Raw genomic sequence first — 18,277 nt, forward strand, 5'->3', positions numbered from 1 at the left:
CTCCAGAACTTGGTAAACCAATAACATCGGCTCAGCCATGACCGTATGGCGCAGCAGACAATAAGCTGAGAAAACGAGATAGAATGAAGTGAAGCAAGACTTTCAGCTCATTCTCTACCTACGAAGTACATTGACAATGCCACTGACTTTTCCCAATCTACATAAGCCCCTGGGGACGGTGGACAATCACAGGCACAGCTTCATGAAGAGAAACTGTAAAACAATTTCCTGCTCCTACTTCAACCTTCCAAAGAAATAAGCAATAAAAGCTCCAAGTTATTGATGTATTATCAAAATCTACCTTTCTTGAAGTCAGTGCACATTATGGATGATAAACAGCTTTGATAGACCACCCCCACCCATGGCAAATAATCACCTAAACGTCTCCTAACTTTATAATATAATCTTATTTAATAATCTTACGAATTGAGGAAAATGTTTGATAGGAATGTACTGCATGGAATTCCAGCTCCACTTTTCACAACAATAAAAGATTTATACAGTACCTAGTGGTAGAGTCGGAGTTAACAATATAAAACAAAAATATTACTGTACTTTGAAAACAAAATCAGTCATAAGGGTAACATATAGCTTATCCATGTAATTACAAAAGTGTGTTTTTTTCAGTAATTTGATGTATTCAGATGGTCCCTTGAACATGCCTTATTTAAGGTAGTAGTAATTCAGGTGTTAATTCGACTAATTCCTAAAATGAAGGGGTTAACTTATGTGGAAAGGTTGGACAGATTGCATATGTCCATTGCAATTTAGAAAAAACAGGAGGTGATCTTATTGAAACACACAAGGTCCTGAGGAGACTTGACAGGGAGGATGCTGAAAGGATGTTTTCCTCTGTAGGGGTCCAGAACCAGGGCGCAGAGTTTAAAGTTTCGGCATCTCCCATTTAAGAATTTTTTCTCTCAAGTGTCATTAGTCTGTGAAATGCTCTTCCTCAGAGAGCAGAGAGGTTGGGTCATTGAATACATTCAAGTCTGAGTTAGAGAGATTTGTTTTGATCGATAATGGAATCAAAGGTCATGGGGATAGACAGGAAAGTGGAGTTGAGGCCACGGTCATCTCAGCCATGATCTTACGGAGTGGCGCAGCAGACTCGATGGGCTGAATGTCCTACTCCTTATTCTTGTGCTCTTGCCTTCTTATGATTCCCCACACTAATACTCACTGTGGTATGGGGGAGATGGCGATTTGAAACAGGTGCATGAAGTACAAATGGTCAGTGTCAGTCGTGGTCAGCACTAATCTCAGGAATAAAACACTGCAATGATCGGGCGGGCAATACCTCCTCAGCACGACTCGGAGACTGGAGAATGAACAGTGGTCGCTTTTTCGGTTGAGAAATTTGTCATGTAATTTGGTCCTCTGTCACATGGATCTAATATTTTAATAATATAGCTCTTGCTGACTGAATTGAGGCCAAATAAAAAGGGGCAATAAGAACTTATTGCTCCTATCCACTGGTGTTTCTGGCTGGAGAATGATTTGAATGAATTGTTGAAATTGGTAGGGTTTCCCTACTAAGAAGGAAGAGGTTGATGTCCGATGGCAGCCATGTAGTGAGTGGTCGCACATTTGGTGGCTCCTGCTCGAGGTAGAACTGTTTGGTCCTTTTCACTCGATATAGGGGGTGTTTGTTGGTGCAACCAGCGAGAGATAGAATTTGCCTCCAGTAGGGCCTGTTTATGGCTTATCGAATGAAGAGTGGAACGTTAAGGGGCAGCAGTCTGGCACAGAGGGCTTTCGAAGTGCGACAGAGGGAAAGATGGCAGAGAGCTCTGGAGGCATTGTTGCCTGCCCAGTGGTCTACTGAGCAATTGGTGGAGTTTCTGAACGCCAAGTTCCAACAAAAGAAGCAAGAGGCCTCGGAGGACCTGGCTAAGGTGGCGGAGCTGATCAGGGTGGCTACTGAGCGATTGAAGCAAAGGCTGGAGGCGCAGAGTTCAGCTCCTCAGAAGGTGGAGGAGTCGGTGGTGGATCATGAGGACCAGTTGGCCTCGTTGGACGCAGAGATTGTACTCTGGCGGAGAGACAGAAGTGGCCGAGGGAGAAGGTGGAGGACATGGAGAATCGCTCCAGGAGGCAGAATCTCCAGATGTGGGGCTGCCTGAAGGGATTGAGGGAACGCAGGCCACTAAGTATGTGGCGAATATGTTCGAGAAGTTGCTGAGGGAGGGGGGTCTTTGACCAACCTCATGAAATGGATCGAGCACACAGGGCGTTGAGGAGGAGGCCGAAGGCAGGGGAGCAGCCAAGGGCAATGGTGGTGCATGTTGTGTTCTGTGGTACCCCCGATCATGAAGACATACACAGAACATATACGCGTTCAACCATAACGATGATTTATTGTTCAACATGTGGGAAGGTAACTAACAGATCTGTATACAAACAACTTATTCAAGTTCCTAGGGAGATACTACAAGTGCGACTGTCCTACTAGCCGTCCAGTGTCATGTGTGCTGCGGTATACACCCTCTTGATGAGCCCCAGCTCATCACCCCAATGAGCGATTCATGCTCCGTCTCCACCATGGAGAATAGTAGTCTGTGCGTTACCTCCTTGACGGTGACATCAAGCTCACATGCTCCTAAGGTCGCAATCCGATGATCATTGTAATCCTTCAGAAGCATGATTCCCAGAGTGATGTGAGGTTTGACTTTTAGCCGCTGCACAATTGGTAATGGGATCAGGCTGGCCCTCGCTCCCATATAGAGTTTACCGCTGATAGGTGCTCCGTTAATCATTATCGGATTTGTACATCTGTCCTCAATGGTTCCCACAGTTGCCTCATCGTGACTGCAAATTAGAAGGACCACTTCTTTGTTTTGGCCGGGCGAACTGTTTGTGTCGTTATCCAAAATCATATTCACATTGGCCTAGTTGTTTCTGCCTTTGTCCTTGTTCGCACTTTTTATTTTGGTCCGGACAACTGTCTGACCAACGGTGCATCGGGGGCAAAAAGACCCGTTCTGCCACACTTCCGACAAACTTTTTAAATGCAGGACAATTTGTTGCCACATTTCTGGCACAAAATGGCAGATCTGACTTGTTGCCCAAAATGGCTGCCTGCATCAAGACCACATTTCTTGCGATGCTGCGTATCGGGGCACCCAAGATGGCCACCCACACTACGACCACCTTTCTTTTTGAACTGCATCACAGTGCTTACGGCGCCAGCATCTTCTCCGAGATTGGCGTCAACATTTTCGAGCTGAAGGTACCGATCTGCTGTGCAGATAACTCGCTTGCCTGACAGATCCTAATGGCAGTTTCCAATGTGAGGTTGTCTTCCCTCAACAATCGCTCTCGAAGCCTATCATCCGATGTCTCAAAAACGATTTGGTCACGGATCATTGAAGACTGACAATTTTTGAAATTGCACGACTGGGCCTTCAACTTCAAATCCGTCGCAAAGTTATCAAACGATTCATTATCTTTTTTGGTACGGAACAGGTATCTTTCAAAAATCTCATTGTTTCTCAGGGAACAGTGTTGATTGAAGCGATTAGTTACGTCATCGTAACACCTGCTTCCTTCTTCGCTATCAAAAAGGAAGGAATTATAAAGTTCAAATCCAAACTGCTGTTTAAAAACGTGCTAGTTTTTGTCTACATTACCCGAGACTTGAAGTTGGTAGGGTACCTTTAAACCTTCCATCTCATACTTCACGTCATGTGTTGCATTGAGTCGCAAAGATCCCTAGTTCACCAAGTTGGCAAAGAAGTCGTTATTCTGATTCTATTAGTCTTCGGCATAGTTTGTCTTGTCTTATCTGTAGATACCTTTAGTTATTCAGCACTCCTGGTACCATGTTGTGTTCCGTGGTTCCCTCAAATGTGGGTAAGTGTGCTGGGGAGATTGTTGTATTTACTGTAATTGAGCATGGTTTGGATAAGTGCGTTCAACGGTTCTTTGGGAATTGTGGGTAAGGGGTGGTAGGGGGAATGGGTGTAAGCAGTTGCCACGAGGGGGGCCACCATACTAGCAGGTAGGCTAGTTAACAGGGGTGAAGTGGGGGGGGGGGTCGCTCCGTGGAGTGAGGTGGGGGTGGGTTGGTTTTCTTTTTGTTTATTTGGGGGTGGGGATGCTGACGTGGCTGCAGTTGGGGTGATGCAGTTGGTTAAGGGTATATGGCCCTGAGGGTCCTCAAGGTTTGGGCCTGGGGGAGCAGGATAAAGAGGGCCTATGGCTGATTGGGGAGGGGGTCCACAAAACAGATTGATTACGTGGAACATTCGGGGATTAAATGGCCCGATTAAGAGTTCTCATGTTTTTGCGCGTTTATGGAGTTTGAAGGCAGACATGATGTTTCTCCAGGAGACGCATTTGAAGGTGGGGGACCAGATGAGGTTGAGGAAGGGCTGGGTGGGACAGGTATTCCATTCAGGGTTGGATAGGAAGATGAGAAGGGTGGCAGTGTTGATCAATAAGAGGGTGGCGTTTGAGGTGAGGAGTACAGTGACAGACCCTGGGGGTAGATTTGTGATGGTGAGTGGGAGATTGGAACCTGTGGTGTTGGTGAATGAGGTTTATGAAACATATGGGAGGGGCAGACCCATAGCGGTTTGAGAGGGCGAGGGAATTTTTGTACTTCTCACATGTCAATTGGGTGTACTCCCAGATTGATTTCTTCATCCTGAACAAAGTGCTATTGGCGGGGGTAGTTGGATCAGAGTATTTGGCGATCATAATAGTAATCTTTATTATATTATATCAATAATCATGGTGTCTGACCATGCACTGCATTGGCTGGAATTGTAGGTGGCAAAGGGGAGTCCCCCAACGGCCGCAGTGGAGGTTGGATGTGGTGTTATTGGCAGATAGGGAGGTTTACGAAAAGTTAGGGGTGGCTATCCAGAACTATATGGAACAGAATAAGGCGGGGGGAGATCTCGGCCTCCACGTTGTGGGAGGCGCTGAAGGCAGTGGTAAGGGGAGAGTTCATCTCGAACTGGGCGCGCAAAGAGAGGGTAGAGCAGGCTGAGAGTCTGCGGTTGATGGAGGCCAGACTGACAGTTGACCGGGGGTACTCGCTGATGCCCGAGGAGGCGCTGTTGAAGGAGAGACAGAAGCTCCAGATGGAATTTGGACTGTGTCCACAGGAAAGGCAGTGGGGCAGCTGCGCAGGACCAGAGGGGCAGAAAATGAATACGCGGAGAAAGCCAGCAGGATGCTTGCGCATCAGCTGAGGAAGCAAGCGGCGGGGAGGGTACAGTGGTAACGGAGCCGGAGGAGGTGAATGAGTTGAGGCTTTTTACTGGAAATCGTATAGCTCAGAGCCTCCAGAGGGGGATGAGGGCCTGGGGTGGTTTTTGGATTGGCTGTGGAGTTCCCTAGGGTAGCAGACGCGCAGGTGCAGGGACTGGAGGAGGTACTGGATTGCATGGGGCCGATGCAGACGGGGAAGGCCCCAGGTCCAATGGCTTCCCAGCCAGGTTCTACAAGAAGTTTGGGTTGGAGCTGGAGCCCCTGTTAGTCGAGATGTATAACGAGTCATTGGAGAGGAGAGAGCAGCACCCACCCCCACAATTCTGCCTCAAGCCTCGATATCGCTCATTTTAAAGAAAGACAGTGTGGGTCGTACCTCCTGATTTCACTGTTGAATGTGGATGTGAAGCTGTCAGCGATAGTACTGGTGACGCGGACAGAGGATTGTATGCCGGGGCTGATAGGTCAAGACCAGATGGGATTTGTAAAGAGGCAGCAGCTGTCAACGAATGTCCAGAGGTTACTGAATGCAATTATGATGCCCTTGGAGGAATGGGAAGTTGAAGTGATCATGGCAATGGACACAGAGAAAGCTTGCGATTGGGTCAAGTGGGTGTATTTATTCGTGGTGCTTGGATAGTTTGGGCAAGGGTTTATGATTGGGTTTGGCTGTTGTATAAGGTGCCTAAGGAGTGTACGAAACAGCTCAGAGTATTTTGGGTTTCATCGGGGGACGAAGCAGGGGTGGCCGCTCTCCCCATTGATCTTTGCCCCATTGATTGAGCCGCTGGTAATGGTGCTTAGGGTGTTTTGGGGGGGGGGGGGGGGGGGGGGGGGGGCGGTGGATGGGAGCACTGAGTTTTGTTGTACACAGATGATCGCCTGCTGTTTATTTCAAACCTTGCTGGAAGCTTCGACAGGATCATGGGAATTTTGCAGGCATTTAGCCTCTTTTTGGGGTATTAGCTCAACGTGGGAAAAAGTGAGATATACCCAATTAACGCCTAGGAACATGGGAGGAATTTGGGGAGGCTGCCATTTCTGTTGGTAGTGACGAGTTTTTGTTAACTCTGGATACAAGTGGCATGGGGTTGGGCCCAGCTGCGCAAGTTGAATTTGCAGAGGTTGGTGGAGGGAATGAAGGCGGACTTTAAGAGGTGGGATGTGTTACCATTGTCATTGGCTGGTCGGGTTCAGATGGCAAAGACAGCAGTGTTGCCAAATCTTTTGTTAGTGTTCTAGAATCTTCCGATCTTTGTGCTCAAATCCTTTTTTAGAAAGGTTAATGGGATGATTTTGAGGTTCGTGGGGGCAGGTAAATCTTAGCAGTGTTGCGGGAGCTTCACTGTTAGTTATTCAACTATAGTTCGAACTCTAAGTGCCGTCTGGTTAATTGGGGAGTGAAATATGCTATAGTTGAATAACTAATAGTGAAGTTCCCATCACAAACTTCTTCAGCAGTTCTGAGGATGTCCTTGGAGAGGGATTGAAGGGGGTTAGCGTTAGCAAAACTATTATTGGGCAGCAAATATTGCAATGATTAGGAAATGAGTGGAGGAGGACCAGTCAGTGTGGGGGTTGGATGGAGGTGGCCTCATGTAAAGGGACCAGTTTGAGGGTATTATTGTTGGTGCCCCTTCCGTTCACCGGCCAGATACTCCACGAGCCCAGTGATGGTATCAGTGTTGAGGGTGTGGAACTGGCAGCATTTTAGAATGGAAGGCATGTCCCTGTGGGTACCGGTCTACGACAATCATAGGTTTGCCCCAACAGGGTTGGATGTGAGGTTCCAGGGATGGCCGCAGGTGGGGGATAGAATATTTTAGTTGGAGGGAAGTTTGCAGACTTGGGGAAGCTGGAGGGGACATACCAGTTGTCGAAGGGGAATGGGTTCAGCTATCTGCAGGTTAGGGACTTTATGAAGAAGGAGGTGGCTTTGTTCCAGGCTCTGCCAGTACCAGCGCTGCAGGGCAAACGCCTGCCTGAGAAGGAAATAGGAGAGGGCAAGGTCTCTGGCATATATAGGGAGCTGATGAAGAGAGTGCCCGGTGGAGGAGGTTAGGCGTAAGTCAGAGAGGGGGGGGGTAAGTCATGGGGGGGGGGAAGCTGGGTGGAGCTTTGAGGGCTGGAGGGTGGAGTAAGGCTTTGTGGAAGGTTAATGCATCCTCGTCTTGCGCAAGCCAAGTCTCATCCAGTTCAAAATGGTACACAGGGTGCACATGACGGATGTCCAGGATGAGTCGGTTCTTTCCAAGGGTGGACGTGTGTGGGGAGGCTGGCGAACCATGTCCACATGTTGTGGTGGGGAAGAGGCTAATGTGCTGGCCTTTGCCTCCCTGATAGCCTGGAGATGGTTTTGAAGTACTGGTGGGACTCGGAGCCACCGTGTTCAGGGGTATGGGTGAGTATTTTGGCAGAGTTCCTGCACTTAAAGAAAATCAAGTTCGCTATCCGAGCTGTAGACAAAGGGTTCACATTGAGGTGGAAGCTCTTCATCGACTTCTTTAAGGATTATTAAGGTATTGAGTCGTCAGCGGGGAATAGGGTTTATTCTCTGTTTGGACCAGGGGCCTGGGTTAAAAGTTTAAAAAAGGGGGGGGGGCGGGTATGCAAGGATATTGTGGTTGTTTACTGTTGCCACAGTTGGTTTTTGTGTCTCTTCTTTGTTATGTATATATCTGAAAATGCCTCCACTGAAATATTGTTTAAAAAAAAGAAATTTATTATGCCCAATCATCCTTACTCCTAAAAATGCTCATCAATCTTATGCCTGTCACTGCATTATCTAAATAAGAACCAGTCCTCGTCTTATCTAATACATTAATACATATTACAGCCTCTGTAATAACAACCCTAAACCTACAGTACTGATGAAGACATATAGGCTAAAAGCACATGTTCTGTTAAAGTGGTGAGACTTATTAGAAGCCAGTAATCAATGAAGCTTCCAGATAGGATCTGGAAACAACCGGTTTACTAAACCTACCATCTTTATTGATCTTTCTGATGATAGGTGAAGACAGTGCTTCGTGCGAAACAACACAAGTGTAATGAGAGCCACTGAACCATTGCGATGTTGAAATTGCTAATTCACTGATCATGGTGTAACAGTCATTCGAATCCATCAGTCTACCCCAGTGTGTAATCTCTGAAAATACCTGTATGCCTCCTTTATACCAAGACACAGATATTTCTTTTGGGTAGAAGCCGCTTGACACACAAAAAAGTGTACTATTGCCAGTCTGCTGGGAAATGTTCTCAGGAGGTGCATAATGGACATCCACTGAAGGTGGCCTTGGTAAAATGGCTGAAAGTAGAAGGGGAAAAGGCAGTTAATTTAATCATCTTTCATCATATTAAAACAACATGGACTATTACAGCTCTGATTAGAGCTAGTTGTATTGTACCTCTTGCGTGTTTTCCGAATCCAGTTTGAGTGCACCTTTAATATGAGGTATTATGTTTGTTCTACCCCAGGCTCTTCAAAGTATTTTCTTTAGTGTTTTTCTCATATTTGCAATTGTATAAGGTGTTGGTGAGGCCACATCTGGAGTAGTGTGTTCAGTTTTGGTCTCCTTAACTGAGAAAGGACATATTGGCACTGGAGGGAGTGCAGGGGAGATTCACTAGGTTGATCCCAGAGTTGAGGGGATTAGATTATGACGAGAGGTTGAGTACACTGGGACTGTACTCGTTGGAATTTAGAAGGATGAGGGGGGATCTTATTGAAACATAAAATTATGAAGGGAATTGATAGGATAGATGCGGGCAGGTTTTTTCCACTGGTTGGGGAAAGCAGAACTGAGGGGCATAGCCTCAAAATAAGGGGAAGTAGATTTAGGACCGAGTTTAGGAGGAACTTCTTCACCCAAAGGGTTGTGAATCTCTGGAATTCCTTGCCAGTGAAGCAGTTGAGGCTCCTTCTTTAAACGTTTCTAAGAAAAAGATAGATACTTTTTGTGGTAGTATGTATTAGGGGTCATGTGGGACTGTGAAGCCGTGATGCTATTGGCTGACAGATCCCGGGTCCTGGTTGGCTGTTGACTCCTGGCTCCGCCCTGAAGGCGGAGTATAAGAACCCGAGCTTCTCCCCACCGCTCCATTCTGTTGCTGAACTGCTGGGGACAAGTCTCGCTTAATAAAGCCTCATCGACTTCATCTCTACTCGTCTCTCTCGTAAGTCATTGTGCGCTACAATTTATTAAGCGAGCTTAAAGGACTATGGAGCTCCGGATCGCCCCGGAATACCTGCGGATCAGCCCCCACACAGTGAACTCGGCAGCAGTTTTTAAACACTGGCAAGCTTGTTTTGAAGGCTACCTCCGAACGGCCCCCGGCCGGATCACAGAAGACCAGAAAATGCAGGTCCTGCATTCGAGGGTAAGCCCGGAAATTTACCCTCTCATAGAAGACGCAGAGGATTTCCCGACGGCGCTCGCAGCACTGAAGAGCATCTACGTTCGCCCCGTGAACCAGGTCTACGCACGCTACCAACTCGCAACGAGACAGCAAAGTCCCGGAGAATCGTTAGAGGAATTCTACGCCGCGCTGCTAATTTTGGGATGGGGCTGCACCTGCCCGCCGGTGAACGCGATTGAACACACTGACATGCTAATTCGCGATGCGTTTGTGGCAGGTATGAACTGCCCAAATCCGCCAAAGACTTTTAGAAAAAGTGTCGCTAGGACTCGGAGGCACGGGCCATTGCAGCTTCCCTAGATGTGGCCTCGCAAAACGCCCGCGCCTACGGCCCCGACCGCGCGGCAGCCCCTTGGGCTCCGTGGACCCCCGTCGCGGCAAACCCCCCCCTCACAGGCTTGCGCGGTTAAAGCGCCAGATCATCCCGGGGGGGCCCACTGCTATTTCTGCGGGCAAGCAAAACACCCCCGGCAGCGCTGCCCGGCCCGCGCAGCTATTTGCAAAAGCTGCGGCAAGAAGGGCCATTACGCGGCTGTGTGCCGGTCCCGGGGGGTTGCCGCAATCCCCGGAGAAGAAAAAGCCCAGCGCATCCCAAACGCTCCCCAAACCCCCCCAGCGCCCCATGTGCGAACCGCGGGCGCCACCATTTTGGGTCCCGGCCACCACGAGGAGAGGATGGGCGCTGCCACCTTGTGACTCCCCAGCCACGTGCGATTCATGGGGGCGGCCATTTTGTCCACCCCCGACCACGTGCGATCCATGGGGGCGGCCATTTTGTCCACCCCCGGCCGCGTGCGATTCATGGACGCCGCCATCTTGGATGACAACAAAGGACCCCAGCATCGACGGCTCCACGGGGTCCGAAGAAGACGCCGAGACACTACGACCACGACTGGCTTCGGTGACGCTGGATCAATCACGGCCCCGGACGCTCCAGACGACGACAATAACGGTGCTGATCAACGGACACGAGACATCATGCCTGATCGACTCCGGGAGCACCGAAAGTTTCATTCACCCCGACACGGTGAGACGCTGATTTCTGACCATCCATCCAAGTACGCAAAAGATTTCCCTAGCTGCAGGATCCCACTCCGTAGAGATCAAAGGGGTCTGCATCGCGAACCTAACGGTGCAAGGGAGGGAGTTTAAAAACTACAGGCTCTACGTCCTTCCCCAACTCTGCGCGCCCACATTACTGGGATTAGATTTCCAGTGCAACCTGCAGAGCCTAACATTTCAATTCGGCGGCCCAATACCCCCACTCACTATCTGCAGCCTCGAAACTCTCAAGGTTGAACCGCCGTCCTGGTTTGCAAACCTCACCCCGGATTGCAAACCCGTCGCCACTAGGAGCAGACGGTACAGCGCCCAGGACCGGATATTTATTCGGTCTGAAGTCCAGCGGTTGCTGAAGGAAGGCATAATCCATGCCAGCAATAGTCCCTGGAGAGCCCAGGTGGTAGTAGTAAAGACCGGGGAAAAGCAAAGGATGGTCATAGACTATAGCCAGACCATCAACAGGTACACACAGCTAGATGCGTACCCTCTCCCCCGCATATCCGACATGGTAAATCGGATTGCCCAGTATAAGGTTTTCTCCACCGTGGACCTCAAGTTCGCCTACCACCAGCTCCCCATCCGCCCAGGTGACCGCAAGTACACAGCCTTCGAGGCAGACGGGAGTCTATACCACTTCCTAAGGGTCCCATTTGGTGTCACGAACGGGGTCTCGGTCTTCCAACGGGAGATGGACCGAATGGTTGACCAGCACGGGTTGCAGGCCACGTTCCCGTATCTCGACAACGTAACCATCTGCGGCCACGATCAGCAGGACCACGACGCCAACCTCCAAAAATTCCTCCAGACCGCTAACGCCTTGAACCTCACATACAACGAGGAAAAGTGCGTTTTTAGCACAAACCGGCTGGCCATCCTGGGATACGTAGTGCGCAATGGGATAATAGGCCCCGACCCCGAACGCATGCGCCCCCTCATGGAATTTCCCCTCCCCCACTGCTCCAAAGCCCTGAAACGTTGCCTGGGGTTCTTTTCATATTACGCCCAGTGGGTCCCCCAGTATGCAGACAAGGCCCGCCTGCTAATACAGACCATTACCTTCCCCCTGTCGACAGAGGCTCGCCAGGCCTTCAGCCGCATCAAAGCGGATATCGCAAAGGCCACGATGCGCACCATCGACGAGTCCCTCCCCTTCCAGGTCGAGAGCGACGCCTCCGACGTAGCTCTGGCGGCCACCCTTAACCAAGAGGGCAGACCCGTGGCCTTTTTCTCCCGAACCCTCCACACCTCAGAAATCCGCCACTCCTCAGTGGAAAAGGAAGCCCAAGCCATAGTGGAAGCTGTGCGACATTGGAGGCATTACCTGGCCGGCAGGAGATTCACTCTCCTCACCGACCAACGGTCAGTAGCCTTCATGTTCGATAATGCACAGCGGGGCAAAATTAAAAATGACAAGATCTTAAGGTGGCAGATCGAGCTCTCCACCTTCAACTACGAGATCTTTTACCATCCCGGAAAGCTGAACGAGCCGTCCGATGCCCTATCCCGCGGCACATGTGCCAACGCACAAATAGACCGTCTCCAAGCCCTCCACGAGGACCTCTGCCACCCGGGAGTCACTCGGTTCTACCATTTTATAAAGTCCCGCAACCTCCCCTACTCTGTGGAGGAGGTCCATACAGTCACCAGGAGCTGCCACATCTACGCGGAGTGCAAACCGCACTTTTTCAGGCCGGATAGAGCGCACCTGATCAAGGCTTCCCGCCCCTTTGAACACCTCAGTCTGGATTTCAAAGGGCCCCTCCCCTCCACCAACCGCAACACATACTTCCTGAACGTGGTGGACAAGTACTCCCGTTTCCCCTTCGCCATCCCCTGCCCCGACATGACAGCGGCCACAGTCATTAAAGCCCTTGGCACCATATTCACACTGTTCGGTTGCCCCGCATATATCCATAGCGACAGTGGGTCCTCCTTCATGAGTGACGAGCTGCGCCAGTTCCTGCTCAGCAAGGGCATAGCCTCGAGCAGGACAACCAGCTACAACCCCCGGGGGAACGGGCAAGCAGAGAGGGAGAATGGCATGGTCTGGAAGACCGTCCTACTGGCCCAGGGATCTCCCAGTTTCCCGGTGGCAGGAGGTCCTCCCGGACGCTCTCCACTCCATCCGGTCGCTGCTGTGTACCACCACTAACTAAACGCCCCATGAGCGCCTCCTTGTCTTCCCCAGGACGTCCTCCTCCGGAACGTCGCTGCCGACCTGGCTGGCGGCCCCAAGACCCATCTTGCTCCGGAAACATGTGCGGGCGCACAAGTCGGACCCGTTGGTCGAGAGGGTTCACCTCCTCCACGCGAACCCACAGTACGCCTACGTGGCATACGCCGACGGCCGACAGGACACGGTCTCCCTGCGAGACATGGCGCCCGCCGGCAACACACACACACCCCTGACAACGATCATCCCCTCCCTGCCATCGGCGCACCCCGCGACCGCCCCCTTCCCGGGTGGATCAGTCCTCCTCCCGTGTCCGCCCAGGAGTGAAACAGGAACAAACACCGAAACGCTCCCGGAGACGACAACGCTGGAACAAGCACCTGCACCACCACCAGGGCTGAGGAAGACCAGACCGCCCGCTCGACTCGTGGCATCGGCGTGACACCAAGAATGTTGTTGGACTGTAACAAAAATGTTTTCTCTTACTAATATTGTAAATAGTTCCACAAACCTTGTACATAGCCCAGTGTAGGGCGAAAACTGTAATGACATGCCCGAAATATTCCTCCCAGGACCAGCCTTGTAAACCCCTACCACCATGCGAACCACCAACCCGCCGGGTTCATTTTTTAACAAGGGGTGAATGTGGTAGTATGTATTAGGGGTCATGTGGGACTGTGAAGCCGTGATGCTATTGGCTGACAGATCCCGGGTCCTGGTTGGCTGTTGACTCCTGGCTCCGCCCTGAAGGCGGAGTATAAGAACCCGAGCTTCTCCCCACCACTCCATTCTGTTGCTGAACTGCTGGGGACAAGTCTCGCTTAATAAAGCCTCATCGACGTCATCTCTACTCGTCTCTCTCGTAAGTCATTGTGCGCTACACCTTTCTAAAGAATAAAGGGTGTACGGGCCTGAGAGTGGAGCTGAGTTCACATAGATCAGCCATGATCTCATTGAATGGCGGAGCAGGCTCGAGGGGCCAGATGGCCTACTCCTGCTCCTAGTTCTTATGTTCTTGTTCTTTCAATTATGTGTCTGAGCTGAGGATTTAAGGTGCCTCGTATTGCAAGACTGACTGATGAGGAAACATGACAAAATAATAATAATAATCGCTTATTGTCACAAGTAGGCTTCAATAAAGTTACTGTGAAAAGCCCCCAGTCGCCACATTCCAGCACCTATTCAGGGAGGCTGGTACAGGAATTGAACCCGCGCTGCTGGCATTGTTCTGCATTACAAGCCAGTTGTTTAGCCCACTGAGCTAAATCAGCCCCTACAACTTGGCTTCTTCAGTTTTGAAAGGAGGTGTACAAGGATAGTCCTTAAAGAGGTGTAAACTGGTTTAAACAAACAATGTCAGGGCATCAGGAAATACGTTACGTTTAGCGTCGGAATTGATCTTTGAGCTTAGATTATAGAGTAAATTATATGAATTGATCAAGCAGCCAGTTAAATGCTGTGTTAAGGAATCAGTAAATTTCTATGCTTGCTATAGATTGGCTAAACCGCCTCTTCCATTAGTTCCTTTCTTCGTGAGACTTAATGCATCCTGAATAAATCTGTTAAACTTACATTCATAGTACATGTTTCAAAGCAAGAGACCATTTTATCACCTAATTTGGGAAATCCAAATGCAACACAGCCGATAAATGTTCAATGAAATGACATAGTGCACTTGCAGTGATGACATGTGAGAGCAAGTCACATGAAAGATGGCTCCTGCCAGGGTCCTTGTATTTTCATCCCTTTTGCCCAGTTTTTCAGGGGATTTTGTGCTCCAACCCAGCAGGTTGGCATAGATAATGGATCGTCGACAGAGGAATGTCAAAAGCCTCGGCAAAAAAGGCCACGGGAAAGAAACCCCGGCTGGTAGCCCGACAAAGGAATCGGGGGAGGAAAGATGGCGGAGGCGGCCACACCCATCACATTAGAGACACTGGGAGGGGTGATGGCGTAGGAGTTGGAGAAGATTGGAAGGCAGGTGGATGGGCAATCTGAGAGGCAAGGAAAGGACATTGAAGAGTTGTTCACCAGGTACTGTGACAGAAGCCACAGTCGAATGTGTAACCACGGGTGGTGATCGTCCGCATTCATATTTTTCAGAGGAAGGAGCGGTCCTGGAGTGGGCCAAGAAGAATCGGCACATTGACTGGGATGGGCGCATTTATCAGGACATTGGCACCGAGCTGGCGAAGCGGTGAGCGGCCTTTAATAAGGCAAAGGCGGTACTGTACAACAAGAGTGTGCAGTTCGGGATGGTGTATTTAGCGAGACCGAGAGTCGATAGACTCGAAGGATCACTACTTTGACACGCCGGAGCAGGCGGAGGCCTACACCAAGGATAAAGGACTGGGACTGGTTTGAGGAGGGCTGGTGGGATTGTGTATGTGTAAGTCAGGTTGGGAAGGTTGTAAATATTGCAATATATTGTGGTGAAGCGAGTGGAAGAAAAAGGCAATTTGGAGGGAAAGAGGAGCGTGGTAAGGATGCTGGGATTTGGACAAGGGGGTAGAGAGGGTGGGCTAGGGAAATGGTGTTGTTGGCCTTTTGTGTTGTTTTTGGGTGGGTGAACACCTTGCCAGCACTAAGAGGTAGGCTAGTGAACTGTGGAGTGTGTGTGTGGGTGGGTGGTGGGGGGGTCAGTTTGGCAAGGCTCGTTGAGTCTTGAATGTTTGTTTGGGAGGGGGCTAGACAAGATGGCAGCAGTCTGCCAGTTCTCACCGGGGGATGCGAACAATGACATGGGTTTGCTTTGTCTCACCGTTGAGTGGGGCAGGGGCCATCGTAGGTGGGCTTGGGCCTTAAGAACTGGTGCCGAAGGTATGACGCATCGAGGGGACATAGCTTTAAATTGAGGGGAGATAGATATTAGGACAGATGTCAGAGGTAGGTTCTTTACTCAGAATAGTAAGGGTGTGGAATGCCCTGCCTGCAACAGGAGTGGACTCGCCAATATTAAGGGCATTCAAATGGTCATTGGATAGTCATATGGATGATAAGGGAATAGTGTAGATGGGCTTTAGAGTGGTTTTCACAGGTCGGCGCAACATCGAGGGCCGAAGGGCCTGTACTGCGTTGTAATGTTCTTTGTTCTAAGGTGTTGGGGTGGTGAAGGGACCAGGGGGCTCACTGGATTCAGATGGAGTCTGGGTCATGCAGAGGGACAACTTTGGGGCATTGATAATAGCGCCACTTCCGATGGCGCCGGCAAGGTACTCGGCGAACCCAGTGGTGGTGTCCGCGTTAAAGATATGGAGGCAATTCGGCCATCATTTTAAGTTGGGGGCAGCCTCAAGGCTGGCCCCCATTTGTGCTAACCACCTGTTTGAGCCGGCAAGGCTGGATGCCAGATTTGAGGCATGGAAAGAGAAAGGACAGGAGAGAGGGAGTGATTTATTCCTGGAAGGGTGGTTTGCCAGCCTGGAGGAATTGAAGGTGAAATTTGGGTTGGCAGGCTCGGAGGTGTTTGGGGACCTCCAGGTATGGAGCTTTGTTAAGAGGATGTTCTCAAATGTTCGGGTGGTGCTGTCATCATCCCTATTGTTTGGGTCGGAGGAGGGCAGCAAGTCCGGCATGTACAAACAGATCATGGGGAAAAGTTGAGTTTGGTGGAAGGAGTAAAAGCTAAATGGATGGGGGAGTTGGGGCCAATACTGGAGGAGGAGGTATGGGTAAGCGCCATGTCATCATATGTGATACGGAGCCTGATACAGCTCCAGGTAGTGTTTCGAGCGCACCTCGGTTTTTTGATGGGGTGGAAGATAGGCGTGAACGTTGTTTGAGAGGATTCGCGCACCACACACACATGTTCTGCTCCTGATCCAAGTTGGTGGATTTTTGCTGGTCGTTTTTTAACACCATGTCGGTGATCCTAGTATTGAGCTAGAGCCCTGTCCTTTGGTGGCTATTTTTGGAGTTTCAAATATGCCGGAGCTGCGAGGGCAGATGTCCTTGCCTTCACCTCGCTGGTAATGTGGAGGTGTATCCTACTGGGCTGGAGGCTAGCAACGGCGTTGAGTGCTTCGGCATAGTTTGGGCACCCCGAGAAGGTGAAATACACTGTGACGGGTTCGATTGCAGGATTCCTTGGAGATGGCGGCCATTTATTTTGTATTTCAGAGAGTTGGTCACCGTTAGCTGTTAAAGAGAGGGTCAGGGGGGTATAAAAAAGGGGGGGGAGAAATGGGGCTAATACGCAGTGGGTGGTCTTGTTCCTTGGGTTGAAGAGTTGTTTCGGGGCTTCTGGTTGTTTGCATCTAGTTTGTAATTTTGTATAAAATGTTAAAACTTTTTTTTTTTTTTTAAATTACTGTGCTTGGAATGGCATCCTTAAAATTCTCCAAGCTCATCCATCTGTACCAACGTCACCCCACTGACTGCCCTGATCCATCTGTACCAGCTTCACCCCACTCTGACTGCCCCTGATCCATCTGTATCCAGCTTCACCCCACTGCCTCTGCCCCGATCCCTCTGTACCAGCTTCACCCCACTTTCTCTGCCCCTCGTCCATCTGCACCAGCTTCACACCACTGGCTCTGCCCCATTCCATCTGTACCAGCTTGTCATGCTCCACCTTTTGCAGGAAGAATAAAGAAATGAGCGTACGATTTAAATGGAGAGGTACTGCCGAACTCTGAAATACAAAGGGATCTAGGAGTCCTGGTACATGAATCACAAAACGTTAGTGTGCACATACAACACGTGATTAGGAAGGCAAATTGGGGCAGCACGGTGGCGCAGTGGGTTAGCCCTGCTGCCTCACACGCCGAGGTCCCAGGTTCGATCCCGGCACTGGGTCACTGTCCATGTGGAGTTTGCACATTCTCCCCGTGTCTGCGTGGGTTTCACCCCCACAACCCAAAGATGTGCAGGTGAGGAGGATTGGCCACGCTAAATTGCCCCTTAATTGGAAAGAATGAATTGGGTACTCTAAAAAAGGATGGCAAATTAAATGTTGTTATTTATTGCAAGGGGAATATAAAACATATGTTTTGCTACAGTTGTACAGGGTGCTGGTGAGATCACATCTGGAGTACTGTGTACAGTTTTAGTCTCCTTATTTCAGACTGCCAGAGAAAGTTCACTGGACTGATTCCAGGAGTGTGTGTGTGTGTGTGTGTGTGTGTGTGTGTGTGTATGTATGGGGGGTACCTTAAGAGGAAAGTTTGGAAAGGCTGGGCATTGCAGTTTAGAAGATGGAGAGGTGATCCTATGGAAACATTAAAAAATCCTGAGAGGACTCCTGAGGGTGCATGTTGAAAAGTTGGTTATCCTATGGGAGAGACTAGAGCTGGAGTATAGGGAGGAGCCAGAAGTTTAAAAATAAGAGGTCCCCAATTAAGACGGAGATGAGGAGAACATTTTTCTCTCAGAGGGTTGTGAGTATTTGGAACTCTCTTC

At 49.9% G+C, this 18,277-nt stretch overlaps 1 protein-coding gene across 4 annotated transcripts in view; it reads right to left on the bottom strand.

The window, feature by feature from the left end:
- LOC140426799 (immunoglobulin kappa light chain-like) overlaps positions 1-18,277 on the bottom strand; it is a 44,649-nt gene that overhangs the window by 16,141 nt on the left and 10,231 nt on the right. For 3 of the 4 annotated variants that reach the window (XM_072511984.1, XM_072511982.1, XM_072511981.1), the window contains exon 3: positions 8,210-8,530. The exons of the other annotated variant lie outside the window; for it this stretch is intronic. In XM_072511984.1, coding sequence (XP_072368085.1) covers positions 8,210-8,530 — 321 coding nt within the window. The remainder of the gene's footprint in view (positions 1-8,209; positions 8,531-18,277) is intronic. 4 annotated transcript variants of the gene reach the window in all.

This window comes from Scyliorhinus torazame, chromosome 7 (genome assembly GCF_047496885.1).
Source record: "Scyliorhinus torazame isolate Kashiwa2021f chromosome 7, sScyTor2.1, whole genome shotgun sequence".
In the NCBI taxonomy this organism is placed as follows: domain Eukaryota; kingdom Metazoa; phylum Chordata; class Chondrichthyes; order Carcharhiniformes; family Scyliorhinidae; genus Scyliorhinus; species Scyliorhinus torazame.